At 36.8% G+C, this 17531-nt stretch overlaps 1 protein-coding gene across 3 annotated transcripts in view; it reads left to right on the plus strand.

The window, feature by feature from the left end:
* Positions 1–16327, plus strand: part of LOC115222550 (signal-induced proliferation-associated 1-like protein 2) — a 174831-nt gene extending 158504 nt beyond the window's left edge. For all 3 annotated transcript variants that reach the window (XM_029792812.2, XM_029792814.2, XM_029792813.2), the window contains exons 17-24: positions 2450–2903; positions 4554–4710; positions 5456–5705; positions 6198–6394; positions 9867–10024; positions 12212–12305; positions 14337–14424; positions 15988–16327. In XM_029792812.2, coding sequence (XP_029648672.1) covers positions 2450–2903; positions 4554–4710; positions 5456–5705; positions 6198–6394; positions 9867–10024; positions 12212–12305; positions 14337–14424; positions 15988–16209 — 1620 coding nt within the window. In that variant the 3' untranslated portion in view covers positions 16210–16327. The remainder of the gene's footprint in view (positions 1–2449; positions 2904–4553; positions 4711–5455; positions 5706–6197; positions 6395–9866; positions 10025–12211; positions 12306–14336; positions 14425–15987) is intronic.
* The last annotated feature ends 1204 nt before the right edge of the window (positions 16328–17531 follow it).

The following is a 17531-nucleotide window of genomic DNA, read 5'->3' on the forward strand; positions in this document are numbered from 1 at the left end:
TCCTTCTCTCTATCTGTCATATCCATCTATCTGTTTCTCTGTCTTATACACCCCCCCCCTCTCTCTCTCTCCTCTCTCTCTATATAATATATATATATATATATATATATATTATTATATATATATATATTATATACACACACACACACACTGTTGTGTTGGGGAGAGTAATTTTCTTTTTGGGCCTTATAATTTAATACACTCACCGGTAAAATTTCCACTTGACTCTCAAGAGAGAGTCAAGACTATTGAAAAGGTTGCAAGATGCAACGAAAATTTTAGGAAAATAAAAATAATAAGTGGAATTTTACCGGTGAGTGTGTTAAATTATAAGGCACAAAAAGAAAATTACTCTCCCAGAGACAACAGAATATGCTTCAACACACGAACTCATATAAAGAATCTTGCAAACCAAATCCCAAAACGAAATATATATATATATATATAATATACATACACATTTGGAAATATGCTGTGCGTGAGAAGACCAGGCAGGACAAGTGAGTCCAGCCCACTTATGCATGCCTTTCCTCCCTTGGACACACAAAGACCTGTTGAGGCAAGCGAAGTCAATATCGAACCTCATCCGACGACAGGCACCCATGCGAAGACCTGTTGGGGCAAGTGAAATCGAAATCGGAATCGAAATTGAACCAATCCTATGACTGGCACCCGGCAGATGCCAGGACCCCTGGACTGGTGGTACGTAAAAAGCACTATCCGAATCGTGGCCGATGCCAGTGCCGCCTCGACTGGCTTCCGTGCCGGTGGCACGTAAAATGCACCAATCCGACCATGGCTGTTGCCAGCCTCGCCTGGCACCTGTGCAGGTGGCATGTAAAAAGCACCCACTACTCTCACGGAGTGGTTGGCGTTAGGAAGGGCATCCAGCTGTAGAAACATTGCCAGATAAGACTGGAGCCTGGTGCAGCCTCCTGGCTTCCCAGATCCCCGGTCGAACCGTCCAACCCATGCTAGCATGGAGAACGGACGTTAAACGATGATGATGATACATACACACACCACACACTCTGTCACTGTTACTCTGTATATGTATCTCTTGCATATGCTAATCTACATTATCTCTCTTCATATGTCATGTAATTGCTTTTATTTTGTTTAACACTTTCTTGTTGTAATGTTTGCTTTCATTTGGTGATAAAGAGCTATCACACTCAAAATGCTAGCTTCCAAATCTTATTTTCTGATCGGGCTAAAATATTGAACTTTAAACATCTGTAACATTTTTCTAAAAAAATTTTGGAATAAATAGATCACAACATCAGATCCAGCATGAAAAATGACATCACTATACCAAATTTGAAAATTTCTAATTAATTTCAAAATTTCAAAATCTTTGACTGCAACAGAAAAGATCTCTATGTGTCTCTCTCCATAAGTGATAGGCACTTGAACTTCGTAGGATGTTGCTGGTGAGGTAAAATAGAGTTGGCAATTGATTTACTGCTATGAATGTCAAACCATAGCTGTACTTGAGCAGGTTGTCCGAACACAACATACGTAGATCAGCTCACCAGAGGATACTGGATGCCTCCCTGAAGCCCTCCCTCAACTAATGATGACATTGGCTTAAAAATGTTGGAGCAAGCTCAACCTGATGATGGTATATCTGCGTACGCGCATGTGTGTGAGGGGAGTTGTCTACTCCTTATGCAGAGTCTGACCACCTCCTCTACCTACACCTTAGAACCATCATGGCATCTGATGTGGCTTTTTAAACCAGACAGTGTTTTGAAAAGACACCCATATAGACTGCATATCCAATTTGCATATCCACCAAGAGCTGCAGATAAGTTCTGATATATATACAACTTAAAATGTCTTTTGAGGCCTCCATTAGATTTGCAAAACCTTCTGGCATACATTGCATACATTGAAAGGTGTGCACAAATATATAGGCAGAATAGTTGGTGGAGGTTCATTTTCCATAGGTTTGCAAATGTGATTTGAGCCCAGCAAAAGAAAGGCATGGTCTGTTACAAACTGTACACACAAGAAGGTCATTGTGATTCACTTTCTCAATTGTAACATTCTTCCTTAAATCTCTCTCTTAAGTCTTGCATGTGTTATCCTGACCTCTTCAAATGCTTTCACTCCACTCCACATTTTTGTTTGCCATCCAGCTCGATCCAAAGCAAGGGTTTCTATGTCCTCTGGATCCATTCCAAGTGACTTCATAGTCCTTATACCATCCTTAAACTTTCTGTGTGTGTATTGTGATGATTTTTGACTAACTTGTCTGAAATAAATTTCTTCCAAATTGAACTTAATTTAAATAGAGAAATCACAAATTGTAATATCTATGTGTTACCTAAATCTATAATTATGTTGAAATGCTTTGTTTCAGTTATTAATTTTTCTAAAAGATTTTTTTGTTAAATGTATACAATTTTAGTCAAAATTTCTAATTTCTCTGTTTTTAATCCAGATAAGCAAACTTGTACAACATTTTGAAAGTAATTGCAAAGAAGATACATCTGCAATTAGCAGCAGTGGTGGAAGCTATTCTAGCCCATCTGAGAAAGATAAATTATCAAGTCACAGTCTTTCAGCCAGTTCCAACTCCCCAGTATCGGTAAAGTCGGCAGCTGTCAGTAACAGCAACAGTATGCAAGCTATAGAAAAGCAACATCCGTATGTCAGCAGCACTATGAGTGATTATGTGTCGCCAGGTACACCACAGTCAGGAAATATATCACTGGAACTAATGAAGCAGAACCAAAATACTAAATATTTATTACGACAACAACGGAAGAACAGCGCTCCAGAGCGTATAATCAGCAGTGCCACCAATTTTGGTCAGGGTATAGATGTTTGCTTCACAAATAGTTCATCTCATGGTTACAAATCTTCAGAAAATTTCATGCAGCTGTCTTGCCAAGGTCAGTTAAAATAGTTTCTATAGCTTTGTTGGAAATCAGTTTCAGCTTTAAATGTTAAATCGTTTTATAGGTATGGATGTGCGGTTAAAAAGTTCACTTTGTGTCCATGTTGTGAGTTCAGTCCCACTGGTCTAATGTTTTCTGCTTCAGGCCTATTAATGCCTTATGAGTGAATTTGGTAGGTGGAAGCTGTCGAAGTTATGCATGTGCTTGTGTATTGTGTATCTGTCCACCCACCGTTGATTGCATAGCAATCAGTGTCGGTATGTTTATGTCCTAACAACTTAATGGTTTGGCAAAAGAGAGTGAAAGATTAAGTACCAAACTTAAAAAATATGTACTGGCATTGATTGTTCAGCTAAAACTGTCCATGCTCCAGCTTGGCCACAGTTTAACAATTGAAACAAATGAAAGATAAGAGATTGTTCAGTTGATGTACCTGACACCTCCTCTGTCATATCTTCATATTTTGGCAGTTTAAAGAAAATATTGATTTTTAACTTTATAAACACAAACATGGCTGTGTGGTGAAGAAGTTTACTTCCCAATGACATGATTTCAGGTTCATTCACATTGTGTAACATCTTGGAAATAACTCTGCAATAACCCTAGGCTGAGCCAAGCCTTGTAAGTGGATTTGGTTGACAAAAACTATATAGAATTCTGTTGTATGCACACACATGTTTGCATCATTATTTAGGTTTGTGTTAGCTCTGATCAGGAAGGATCTTGATCAAAAGTATTCCAGCCATAATCAGTCTTTGGTATGGCTATATAGGACTACATCATTGAATGTGTCCTTCATTTATTGATAAATTGAAGAGAGATTTGGTTGCTATTGTCTGAAAAACCAAAATGTGTGTGTCATCATCATATCATCATCGTTTAACATCCATTTTCCATGCTAGCATGGGTTGGACGGTTTGACCGGGATCTGGAAAGCCAGGAGGCTGCACCAGGCTCCAGTCTGACCTTGCAGTGTTTCTACAGCTGGATGTCCTTCCTAACGCCAACCTCTCCGTGAATGTAGTGGGTGCTTTTTATGTGCCAGGGGAGGCTGGCAATGGCCACGATTGATTTGTGCTTTTTACACGTGCCACCGGCATGGAAGCCAGTCGAGACGGCGCTGGCATCGGCCACATTTGGATGGTGCTTTTTACGTGTGTGTGTGTATATATATATATAAAATCATCATTTAACATCTCTCTTTCCAAGTTCACATGGGTTGGATGATGTGATAAGAACTAACAAGCCTGAGTGCTGCACTGAGCTCCAGTGTTTGCTTTGGCATGGTTTCTGTATCTGGATGCCCTTCCTAATGTTAACCGCTTCATAGTGTACAAGGTCCTTTTTTTTTTTTTTTTCATGGCATCAGCATTGCTGAGGTTACTAAGTACCAGCAAGACAAGACTCCTCAACTAAATCAAGGATAGCATTGAGTGATATGAAAGTATGGTAGAAGGACAAGAGCAAACATCTTGCTGAAAAATGAAACTTCCCCTTCTGGAAGGAGAGTGAGAGATGTGTGATAAAAAAACATTAGGTGAATGAGAGTGAGAATAGGTTTGAGGAACAGAAAAGGTGGTTGTGTGTATGTATTTATATTTGTTCATAGATTCATGTTCTAAAACATCAATCTTTCACTTTCAGAAGAGATGTTATCTGGCATTGGTAGTACTTCTCGAAAGAAAATGGAGCATCTAATTAGTAATAGCAAGGGCCGGCCAGAAGGTCTTTATAAACGGGGTCAGTTTGACACTTCACCTGCTAGTAGCAGTTGTAGTAGCAGTCCAAGGTCATCTAGCAAGTAAGTTGCCACAAAATTTTTTTCTATTTTTTCCTACTATATTCTTACATTGTCTACTGCAATTAACTTCGAAAATTAACTTCGAAAATTATCGAGAATGTTGAGAGACTTTGTAAAATAACCAGCTTTCTTAACTAATGTAATAAACAGCGTTTTGGAACATAGCAGAAAAGTTTTTATGTAAATTCTGTTGTGTCTAGGGAGAGTCTTTTTCTTTTTGTGCCTTATAATGTAACACACTCACCAGTAAAATTTCCACTTATTATTTTCCTAAAATTTTCATTGTGTCTTGTAACTTTTTCAATAGTCTTTTCAACCTTTTCAATAGTCAAGACTATTGAAAAGGTTGCAAGATGCAACGAAAATTTTAGGAAAATAAAAATAAGAAATAAGTGGAAATTTTACCGGTGAGTGTGTTACATTATAAGGCACAAAAAGAAAATGACTCTCCCCAGACACAACAGAATATGCTTCAACATACGAACTCATATAATCTTTCAAACCAAATTTAAAAACGAATTTTTATGTAAAATTAAAATAAAAGGTTTTGATTTAAGTGTTGAGTACCCACTGACAGCTATGTGTACATAGATTTATATGCACCCACTCACAGATATGCATGCACAGACATATATATATACACACCCACTCACAAATATACAGGAACATATACACAAGAAAAATTCAAGACAGTAAAAAAAAAAGGAAAAAGTCTAATATATTTTTCTCTTCAATTTTCCAAAAGAAATTTATCAGGAAGATCTTCAGAAGAATCTTTGAGCTCCAAGAACCGTGTTGGTAATGTTGGAATTCCTGCTGTTCCCCACACCAGTTCCTCAATGCATGCTGCTATTTCTAATAGTGCAGTGACCAGGACTCCTCACCATTCTAACACAAAGCATGCAGTAAACACCAGTAATTTGCAAGAAGATTTATTACGACTCTTCAATAATATTAGCACCACCAATCCACCTGAAGATTTAGATAAGTCTCCTGTGAGTAGAATTGTCTTTAAAATAAATATATCTGTCATGATTATGGAATTATTAAATATTAATACAGAGATCTTTGAAAAATATACCAAGTGTTGTATGTGTTTTTGTTGTTATTGTTGCTACTTACCACACAGCCACTCCTATGCCTATGTGTAGAATAAGAAGTTGAAAAGAACTATCTATTTCATTTTTATATAAAAATTATATAAACTACAAGTTAGTAAACATAACTTGTATTTTATATAATATATATCATGTACCTAAATTTTTAAAAAATATAAAATGAAAAGCAGGTGATTAAAAATAGTTCATTAATTACTAATTATGTTATCAAAATTATCTTAATTTGTTTCATTCTAATAAACCTTATTTTTAAAAATATATCTTCATTTTCTCAATTTATCGACGCAATTATAAATATAAATGAATTTCATCATGTAGGAACTGTTTAAAGAAAATATGACTGATTTTACATGTTTATTCCTCTTGCAGGAAGGGCTTTATGTGCAAGCAGTGAGCACTCCTTTACAGCGAGCCACTTCTGAAGAAAGTCTTAACAGTAGCAAAAGTTCCGCAGTCCCGAATATAAATGTGGAAAATTATGCCACTACAGACCTTCGGTTTAGCAAAAATGCACCTGTCAGGAAACAAGTTGCAATGATCAAATCAGAAAAAGATCCTAGGGATAGGTCTGTGTGTTTTTTTTCTTTTCTTTTCTTTATTTTTTTTTTATTTTACATTGCTTAATGTTGTATTTAAAATAAATTTTATTTTATAAAATTTCATTTTAACCCAATCCTCATTGCCAAGCCTTGAAGCTATGGCTGAATACACTTGTTTGTCTAAAGTGTGTGCATAGCAGAATTGAACCCAGCACCATGTGACTGCAGAGTAAACTTCTTTAGGCACCCAGTCGTACCTGCTTAGCTTCTACCCCTATAAACGTTATAGACCTTTCCTCCTAAGCACAAATGATTTATTGAACAAATCTTCTTTCACATACCGTTGTGCTGCTCTCTTTCTCCCCCCCACTCTCTCTCTTGCACACACACACCCACCCACACACACACACACCCACACAATGACTACAGTGGCATCTGGTCCTCTGGCCTAGAAAATTGTTTAACTACCTTTGTACTAAACACTGCATGTAATTTTTCCTCTCAGAACCTGTTTCTTGCTTCTGGAACCTCTCCTAACTCTCAATTCCCTTACAGTCAGCAATCTGCAGAAGTTCATATTAAATCTCATTAATTATACATATGTATACAAATACACACACACACACATGCACTTGATTTGAACTTTCTATTTGTAAAACAGTATTTTGGATAGAAAGTTAAGAAGCTACTATTTATAGCTTTATCTACTTTGAATTCTATTGTTAAAAACAAGTTAAATATTACATGTTCCCCGAAAGTTTCTAAAGTCTTATGACATAAACAAAATATTTACTTATACATATATATATATATATATACTACACTCATGGAGTGGTTGGTGTTAGGAAGGGCATCCAGCTGTAGAAACACTGACAGATCAGACTGGAGCCTGGTGCAGCCTCCTGGCTTCCCAGACCCCGGTCGAACCATCCAACACGTGCTAGCGCAGAAAACGGACGTTAAACGATGATGATAATGATGATGATATATATATTTATAAGAAAATTAGATGTCAAAGGAATATCTTAAGAACTTCACTAGCTTACAGTTGTTTCTTCTGTAAGATGCGGTGGACTCTGATGAAGCTATAAGGTGTTACTCAGACACTCAGCTGTGAGTCCACTGCATCTTATAGCAGAAACAGTTGTAAGCTTATGAAGTTCATAATCACTTATTCCTTTGTCATCTCATTTTCTTATTACTGTTCTGTACTTGAGTAATACTTCGTTTTGAAGCATATGTATATTGAGTTCTACACCAGGTTGTTTGTATTGCAACACATAACCAAAGAATATATATATATATACAATCATCATCGTTTAATGTCCATCTTCCATGCATGCATAAGTAGGACAGTTGACAGGAGCCGGCCAGATAGAAAAACTACTCTAGGCTACTGTGTCTGTTTTGGCAGAGATTTTACGGTTGGATTTTACCAACCACTCTGCAAAGTGTTTTTTATGTAGCACTAGCACAGATGAAGTCAGTTTCAGCATGATTTTTACAGTTGGATGCCCTTCCAAATGCCAATCACTTTATAGTGTGGTCTGGATGCTTTTAATGTGGCACCAGCACTGGCAGAGTTACCAAGTAACTCACAAGATAAGGAATTATGAGAGGAGCATTTGAAGAGGGGGACTTGTGCCAGACAATGAAAGGTTAGAGTGAAACAGAGAAATAGAGAGGCAGAAATAGATGTCTCGCTATAGAGGAGGTACATGGTTACCTAGTAAGATAGAGAATTAGTGAGAGGTACAAGAAAGAGGCCAGAAACAAGTGTGCTGATGTAAAGGAGATACTTGGTTACCTTGTCAGAAGAAAAACAATAGAAGAGAGAGAGTGACCAAAGGCAAGAGAGAGAGAGTAGGAAACAGCAAAAGTGGAAGAGAGAGTAAAGAGATGATAAGTAACAAGAAAATGAGCGTAGAACCTGGGTAGAAAAATAGGGAGTGAATGTTGGGGGTGTGGGGATCAGCAACACAGCGAACAGGGCAATGAGAGCAAGAAAGAGGATTGGAAAACAATCGCAATTTATGAAGAGGAAATGTAAAGAAGAGAAAGATGCAGTTAGAGGAGAAGTTGTAGTTCGGTTTCTTAGGGTAGATTGGGTGAAAAGTGTGTTGTTACATGTGGGTGGGACTCAGTTTTGTGGATGGGTCTTCACTAGAACCTCATATTGCCAAACACCTCGGTGGACTGTCATTTCCTCCATGAGCCCCAACATCCTAAGATCATTCCTCACCACTTCATCCCATGTCTTCCTGGGTCTCCCTCTTCCACAAGTACCTTCCACTTTCAGTGACAGGCACTTCTGTATACAGCTGTCTTCACTCATATGCACCACATGTCCAAACCAACGCATTCTCTTCTCCTGCATACCACATTTAATCCCTCTTATGCCTAACTTTTCTCTCAACACAATTATGCTTTGCTGGTCATGCATACTGGTGTTGCAAATCCAACAGAGCATACTACCTTCATTCTTTTCCATCCTACGCATGTCCTCCACAGTCGGTGCCTATGTTTTACTACCATATAACATAGCCGTTATCACACGTGCAATCATACAATCTACCTTTCACCCTCAGAGAAACAATCCTTTTGCTGCCAACAGAGGTAGTAGTTCTCTGAATTTCCTCCACCCTGATCTTATACTTTTGGTTTTTGCATCTGGTTTGCACACATGCATACAAACAAACAAAGGGAACACGGCTCTGATAAACAGACTGTCAACAACTATTGAGATGGTTGCCAGAAACAATGAAAATTCTGGAAGGAAAAATATATATAAATCAATTGAATGGAAGTTGAAGCAGTGTGTTAGTTAATAAGGCAAAATGACTCTCCCCAGACACAGTAATGTGTGTGTGTGTGTGTGTATTGTTGCTATTGTGTAAAAGTGTTGTAAGTCCAAAATGAAAATGGAAAAATAGTTTCACCATTCTATAGCAAAAGCATTGTACTGCACTTTGACAGTTTTTGATATCTTGCCAAATAAGTAGCCAGAGATATGATAGTTTAACAAAAAGGAAGTGGCTATTGCAAGCAAAAATATTGAAACAAAAAATGCATTTGGACATACAACAGTTTAACATAATAGTAATGATATATATACAATGTGGTTGTGTGATCATTTACTGGTGACAGCCATTGGTCTGTCATTGTGATAACACATACACACATAAGTATATTCTTTTATTATTAGTTCTACTGAGACTTTAATCAATTAGGAACTAGAATGTTAAAACATTCATTAATTTGCATCATGTCTCCATCAGTGCACTGTGTTCAATGTCAAATCATTTATCTGCTGATAGCTGTGTTTACTTAGCTCCAAGTAGACACCAGTGTGTGGTAGATCACAGTGTGAATGTGTGTTTTATATTCTTCCCATCTCTGCTTTGTCAAGATATAAATTTGTCTTAAATCTGCTTAAATTTGTGTAATATGTTATCAGTTTTCTTTCTTTCTTATTTATTTCCTTTTTTTTTTTTCAAAGACTCTCTCCAAGTGTGCGAAGTGATAAATCCTTAGTGTCTCCTCCAACCAGGCGAAAATATTCATCCCCATCACCTAACTCCCGAATTCCGTTAGTGGGGTCCACTGCTTCATTAGAATGGTCAAACCTTGTGAATGTTGCAACAAAGGCAATAGAAAGTAAGTGTACATTTTGATTATTTCTAAAGAATGTTTTATTTTTTCTTTCTTTTTTTCAGAGTTGGTACTGAATTGTGTCTGGGTGATTTCTGTACGTGAGGTACATATGTTGTAGAATACATGTGTTGAGAAATACATGTAGAGTGTGTGGTTAGGTTTATTGGTGGGTTATGTATGAAGTGAAAACATGTAAGGGAGTGAGGTAGTCTGTATGGAAGACACATGGTAAGCTATGCATACTGAAAGACATGCATTGAAAGTGTTTGATAAGTAGTATAACGGTGAGTTACCTATTTATATGGTGATTATTCTCCCGAGTAGACTTCGTAATCAACATCGGTTACTCTTTTACTTGTTTCAGTCATTTGACTGCGGCCATGCTGGAGTACCACCTTTAGTTGAGCAAATCGACCCCAGGACTTATTCTTTATAAGCCTAGTACTTATTCTATCGGTCTCTTGTCGAACCGCTAAGTTACGGCGACGTAAACACACTACCATCAGTTGTCAAGCAATGTTGGGGGGACAAACAGATACACAAACACACACACACACACATATATATACATATATACGATGGGCTTCTTTCAGTTTCTGTCTACCAAATCCACTCACAAGGCTTTGGTCAGCCCGAGGCTATAGTAGAAAACACTTGCCCAAGGTGCCACGTTGTGGGATTGAACCCGGAACCATGTGGTTGGTAAGCAAGCTACTTACCACACAGCCATTGCTGTGCCTATTGGTCACCAATTTATAATGTGTTCAAACTTGGAAAAGTGAATAAATATAGATGTTTATTGAGTGGAAATCTATGGTGATAAACCCGTCACTTGTAACTTAATTATAAGTATTATCATCATCATCATGTGTCCGCTTTCCATGCTAGCATGGGTTGGACGGTTCAACTGGGGTCTGTGAAGCCAGAAGGCTGCATCAGGCCCAGTCTGATCTGGCAGTGTTTCTACGGCTGGATGCCCTTCCTAACGCCAACCAGTCCGTGTGTGTAGTGGGTGCTTTTTACATAAATCTTAACTATACATAAATCTTAACTCAGGCTGAGTAAACGCTGTGATAAATTATACACTCCAAGACACTGAACGTGCATGTATGTTGAAGATGAATAAAGCTTGCTCTTTTCCACCGCTATAATAACAGTTTCATAGTTGCAGAAGTAAATTTCATTATAAAATTTATATTAATTAATTCTTCCATACTAAGCTACTAGAGTTTTACACAAGAAATCAAAATAACCTTGTTGAATTAAGTAATAGACATGGCATAACAATAGCCAATATCTCAAGAGTGAGTGTCGTGGAAATAAGCGACAGCCAATGAACACTGAGTGTGAATGTCATGGAGTCGATTGACAACCAACGATCACTGATTAATCTCTCAAAAATCAGGGTTTTTATAACTGCTCATACCTGAATTCTAGGAACCATATTTCCTGAAAGATTTCTCTTTGACGAAAGTTTAGAATTCAAATATGGGCAGTAATTTCAACCAATGGGAAACTAACAATTATACCTATTTGGGCAACATGACCGTTATGTCGTATTACCACTGATTAAAGGTTTATAATGACTTACGTCACTGCAGTAACAATGGATCTCTTGTACAACACTTAACTCGTTCATGCTTGTATATGTGTGCACATACAAATAAAACTACATAAACATTCACAATACTGTTGACACATCAGATGCACACTAGTCCGGTCCTATGTTATACTGACATACACAAACGATACGTTACACCAGTGCTTTTCAAACTTTTTGCTGGAGCGGAACCCCAAGGAAACATTCCACTGGCTCGAGGAACCCCTGTGCAATAATTTAATAGTTTTATGCACACATATCTGCACAGGAGAATTAAAAATTACTGCTGATTTTAGCAGTTTTGTAACTTCTGGCGGAACCCTGGTTGAAAACCACTGCGTTACACAATGACTCACACTGTTACACTGTTGTGCACACACATTATGTAGATGCACCATGCATAACATCATACACACAATATTATACTGTATGTGGTGTGTGTGTGTGTAAATGTATAGTGTTGGTATACACAAGCATACTATACACCCACCCACATCACCAGACTCTATACACACCTAACCAGTATGTATAGGGAACATTATTTTCACACGTGGATGAACTTAGATTATTTGTATTTTATTTCTCTGCAGGTACACAAATGAAGAATCAAAAACAGTCAAGTGAACAAGTATTACAAGCAAAAGAGAAAAATGAACTCTTAACTCCTCAGAATAAAGACAAAAGGTACAATTTTATCTCAACTTCTTCCTTAACCCTTTAGTGTTTAAACCGGCTGTATCCGGCCCAAATATTCTACACATTTTATGCTCAAACTGGCCAGAACCAGCATCTCACACCTACCCTGCAATGTCATTCTAAAAATAAGCAAATTATATCTTTCCTATCTTGAAGCTACAAAATAATATTAGATAAATTTTTTAAATGTGAATAAATAAGGATTATTTTTGTCAAATTAATATGAATGCTTAAGGGTTAAGGATGTTGTTAGACTTTGTAAAGGGACTGTACTCTTTTATTTGTCTCAGTTGGGCATTTATTTTTATTGACCCTTATTTGTTGAAGTGACTAGGTAACAGACAGCACTGAAACTAGAAACATAACCAACACCAGTTTTCATTCTGGTGTGAAGAGAAACATGCATTCATGCGCGCACGCACACACACACACCTTTCCTTCTTTTTTTTCTGTCTGTCTTTCATGCTGGTGTGAGTTTAACAATTTGATGGGATCCAATGAGTTTGGTGACTGAATCATGCACCAGTGTCTACTTTTGAATAGTTTCTATGTCTGGATGCCTTTTGCAATGACAACCACTTTAATACTTGAAGTGGGTGTTTTTTTTTTTTTTGTCATGGCGCAGCACTACTGAAATTGTCAGGCAGCTTGCAAGACTAAAATCCCCTTCAATTGAGTTGGGCTGCAGTAGAGAAGGAGGTAACTTTAGTCAAGGAAACTAGAGCATAAAGTACAAGAAAAAGAACCAGATCAGAACAAGTTTCTTCCTGTAGGGAAGCTACTTATGACAGGAAGGGTATTTCATTGTAAAACATACCTTTGTAATACATTTCTCTAACTAATGGGAAAGTGGACATAAAATGAATGTGTGTATGACAAGCATCTGCTCACTTTCCATTTGCCAAATTCCACTCATTATTAGTCGATCTGGCATTTGTCTAAGGTTATGTACTCAGATTAAGGCTAAATTCTTAACCATGTATACCTGCACCTGTGTTGTGTGTGTAGTAAATCAAAAGATTTAACTACAGAATTTTTAATGGTATGTATTCAATTAACCTTGGGATTCTTGGTTCCTAACAAGTGCCAGCAGAAGGATTTGAAATCAGAACAGAGATGGATCAAATTTAAATAATTTGAAAAGTGCATATAATGTAACACCTTAGCATCTCATTTAAATTTGCTGTCCTCAGATGTAATGATAACTTATATAATTGTTGCAATAAATGTTATTACATGAGAAGTGAGTAGTGTTACATAGCAACAAGTGTTGTTAGCTAATAATAAATAGCGTTACTTAATAAGTGGTGCATAGTATAGAAGTCAGGTGTCTTTATTTTGATTCTCAGTTGTAGCCATTTCACTTGGGTAGCATTATCAATGGCCCTAGGGAGAGGCATGAACATATCAAAAATTTATGTTTTATCCTATAAAACACGTAAGTTATGCATATTTGACACATTGTACATGTTATGATTATATGCATGAACTTACATGTAACAAATGTGAGGTGCCAGGCAGCTTGTCTATAACAAGAACTTGCTCTTCTCTCATACCTTAACCTTCACCGCCTGGCACAAAGCTGTATCCCTCCCTCAGGGTTTGTAGTATTATGAGCTGCAGAGTCCTTTCAGAAGTGCACACTGTACACACTAAGGTAGTTGATGTTAGGAAGGGCATCCAGCCTTAGACACTGGAGCATGATGTAGTCTTGGAACCCTTTGAATATTACACAATGTTGATGATGATGTAGCAGATATGTAAAACACAGAATGTGCACATAGGCATATATGAAGCATATATTAGAATCATTCACATTCTTACAATGATTATACATACATACAACAGAAACACACTCAACATGCAGCATACATAGAAATTCATACAAATATGAAAATATGCATTTGCACATAACACATTTGCATTACACATACGTCTGCATGCATAATACAAGTTTGTGCACACAAACAACTTAAATTTGTTATCATTTGCTTTGATAATTATTTTTTCTATATTCAGTATGTCAAGAACAGTTGTATCAAATCCACAACAAAGAATCAAAGAACTGGAACAAAAAGTACAGCAAACCTGTAATGATTTAGATAAGGTTTGTAATTATATTCCATATATTCATGATATTTTCTGTTTGTGTTTAAATATATTACCTTAATCTTTATAGTGCTAACATTATAAAGAGCTGTTCTAATAAAACATATTCACAGTTGATATATACTTTCAGCTTTTCTATATGCTATATATACTGTTCTTTGTTCTCCACTTTTTACCAATTTTGCCAAGTCTGTCTTCAGCTTTTATGGCTCTAACTAATGTACCATTCCACCACATGTTATTTTCTGCCTGGTTAGGGCTTTATTACACCCAGATGTGCTCTATTGCTTATAATTGATTTTCTTCTAGTAACCCATAGCTTCCTCCATGTTATAAGTTGCTATTTACTTCTGATCATACGTGTCAACTGCTACTTTGAACCTACTTCTTGCCAAAAGGTCTTTTGGCTTTTATAATTCTTTCTTCAAGCAGTCGTATGTCTCTAAATCTTGAAATGTTAACCACTAGACTTATGTTGAGTTTTACACTCTTCACTGTGCTAGTGGCATGTAAAAAGCAACATTTGAGTGTGGTTGATGCCAGTACTGCCCTACTAGCCTCCGTACCAGTGGCACGTAAAAAGCACCCGCTACACTTCACATTTCTGATCACAGAACATAGCATAGGCAAACTCTTACTTTCAGCTTTTCTATATGGTATATATACTGGAACTTAGCTTCTCTTCTGGCTTTCTGATATTGTTCTTTGCTCTCCACTTTCTACCAATTTTGCCAAGTCTGTCTTCAGCTTTCACTGAGGAAAGCATTATTATTCACAATCTTCTGTCTTGTAGTTCCTGGTGTGTCCCCATTTGATTAGTAGGGAGTCAAGTGACTAGTCAGTTTCTTAAGTAAGTGTTGTAAATGGATCAGGTCATTTGTGTCATAAAACTCCAAGATCATTTACCCTTCTCATTCCTCATACCATAATCTTACTTTCCATATTTTACTAGAGTAGCTAACATAGTGTTACCCAACATGTCTATTAATGTGACCAGCCATTTTAATAAGGTTGCTGTCATCTGTTTTCAAGTTGGTCTGGAAGAGAGCCTGAAAGATTCAGTCCTTATGCTTATCTACCATTCCTAATTGTGATACATATGTAAAGTTAATTAACCCTTTAGCATTTAAACCGTCCATATCTGGCCCAAATATTCTACATGTTTTATGTACAAACTTGTTAGATCTAGCCTCTTACACCTACCCTATGATGTAATTTTAAAAATATACAGTCACATCACCAAAATCTTGAAGTTGTGAGACAATACATGATTATTTCAAAACAATGTCAATAAATAAGCATTACATTTGACAGAGTAATATGAATGCTAAAGGGTTCAAGCTATGGAGTTGCTTGTGACTGGATTCAACTTAAATATTCCATCACTTACTATACCTGAATAATTTTATCTGTTCCTTGCCTGTGAGGAATCTGGTCGAGGTGTTGTGTATGTAGGTATATATGTGTGTATAATTTTGATTCTTTTATTAGGGTATTTTAAGCTATTAATTTTTATTTACTGATAAAATATAACTTAAAACAAATAATTATGTTATTACAGGAAAAACAAAAGAATTCTCAGTATGAATCTGAAATAACCAAATTACGAGCTGAAAATCAACGACTCCAAGATGAATCTCAAACAGCTGCTACAGAGTTACGAAGATTTACAGAATGGTTCTTCAACATTGTTGATAAGAATTGCTTACAACAATCACCGACAGGACTTTCACAATTTATGCAAGCTGGTTTCTCAGAAAAGAATATAGATCGACCATTATAAAGCTTTACATATGTTTATTTATCTCACAATAAAACTAATGAAAGTATATATTTGTGTATATGTGTATATAATATAAATGCATGTGTAAATTGTATGTCAGTGTGTGCGTACACACACACATATATGTATATATCACTTTGTGTATGTATATTCATCACAGTATGCTTCTGTGTATGTGTGCATGTGTAAATATATATATATATATATATATATATATATACACACACACATCACAGTATGTTTGTGTGTGTGTGTGTGTGTATATTACTGTATTGTATGTTTTCATTTTTCTACCCTATCTCTTTTTAATTGGGGCTAACTTTTAGGGACAGTCAGACAGACACAGGGCGTGTGTTTGAATGTACGATGGGTATTTGTTCTGTTGGCAGTGATATAGGAGTTACAGATAGATGTTGTTGAAGTTAGATAATGCATGCCAACCAGTGTGCTGAATAACTACCTGCCATAGAAGCCCTATAGTTGAGCAGGGATTTCAGCTCTACTATGCAATGCTAGCCAATTGAATGTTGATACAGATTGGTGGTTAATTAAATTGGTACTGGTACTCAATTTGTGTACTAGTCTTTTGTTTTATCAAACCTGGAAGGATGAACAGCAAAATTAACAATGGTAGGATTTAAACTCAGAGTATAAAGGACTAAATAAATTTTGCAATAATACTCTAATGCTGTAACAATACTGCTGGTCCCCTGCTCTATTGTGTGCGAGCATGTGTTAATGAGTGATGAGAGAGAAAGAGGCTTGTATATAAACTCTGTATATGTATATATCTCCCTGTGTGCGTGTGTTTATATCAACATATGTAATGAATATGTACGTAGATATTTTCACATCCTCCTTTTTTCTGGGTTAAGACGTCTGTTGGTTGGGGTGGGGGGAGGGGTGAAGACAGCAGAATTTTATATGTCCTCTATGTTTGAGTGACTGGCTGCAACTGATGGCTTGTGAAAAACCGTGCAAGATTTCATGTGTAGACAGGAAGTAGTAGGAAAGAGAAATTAAGTACAGGAGATGAAATAGAGGAAGAGAGGCAAGTAAGGGGAAGGGAAAAATTGAGGTGAGAAGGGGAGTTGAAGAATGAGGATGGGATTGTTGAACTGACAGGAGGTGTAAGAGTAGATGGAACAGTGTTCGTGTAAATCTGTCTCCCATGGTTCTGAGTTTGAATGCAAAATTCTATTTTCTTGTGTGTGCAAATCCCTGATGTGCAGAAATTTCACACACTGATAAGTGGGGTAATGGAATGGCCTGCTGAGTTGGATGAGGAACCAGTTCATCTAGCTTACATGGAGAGTGCTTCA

This window comes from Octopus sinensis, linkage group LG20, assembly GCF_006345805.1.
Source record: "Octopus sinensis linkage group LG20, ASM634580v1, whole genome shotgun sequence".
NCBI lineage: Eukaryota > Metazoa > Mollusca > Cephalopoda > Octopoda > Octopodidae > Octopus > Octopus sinensis.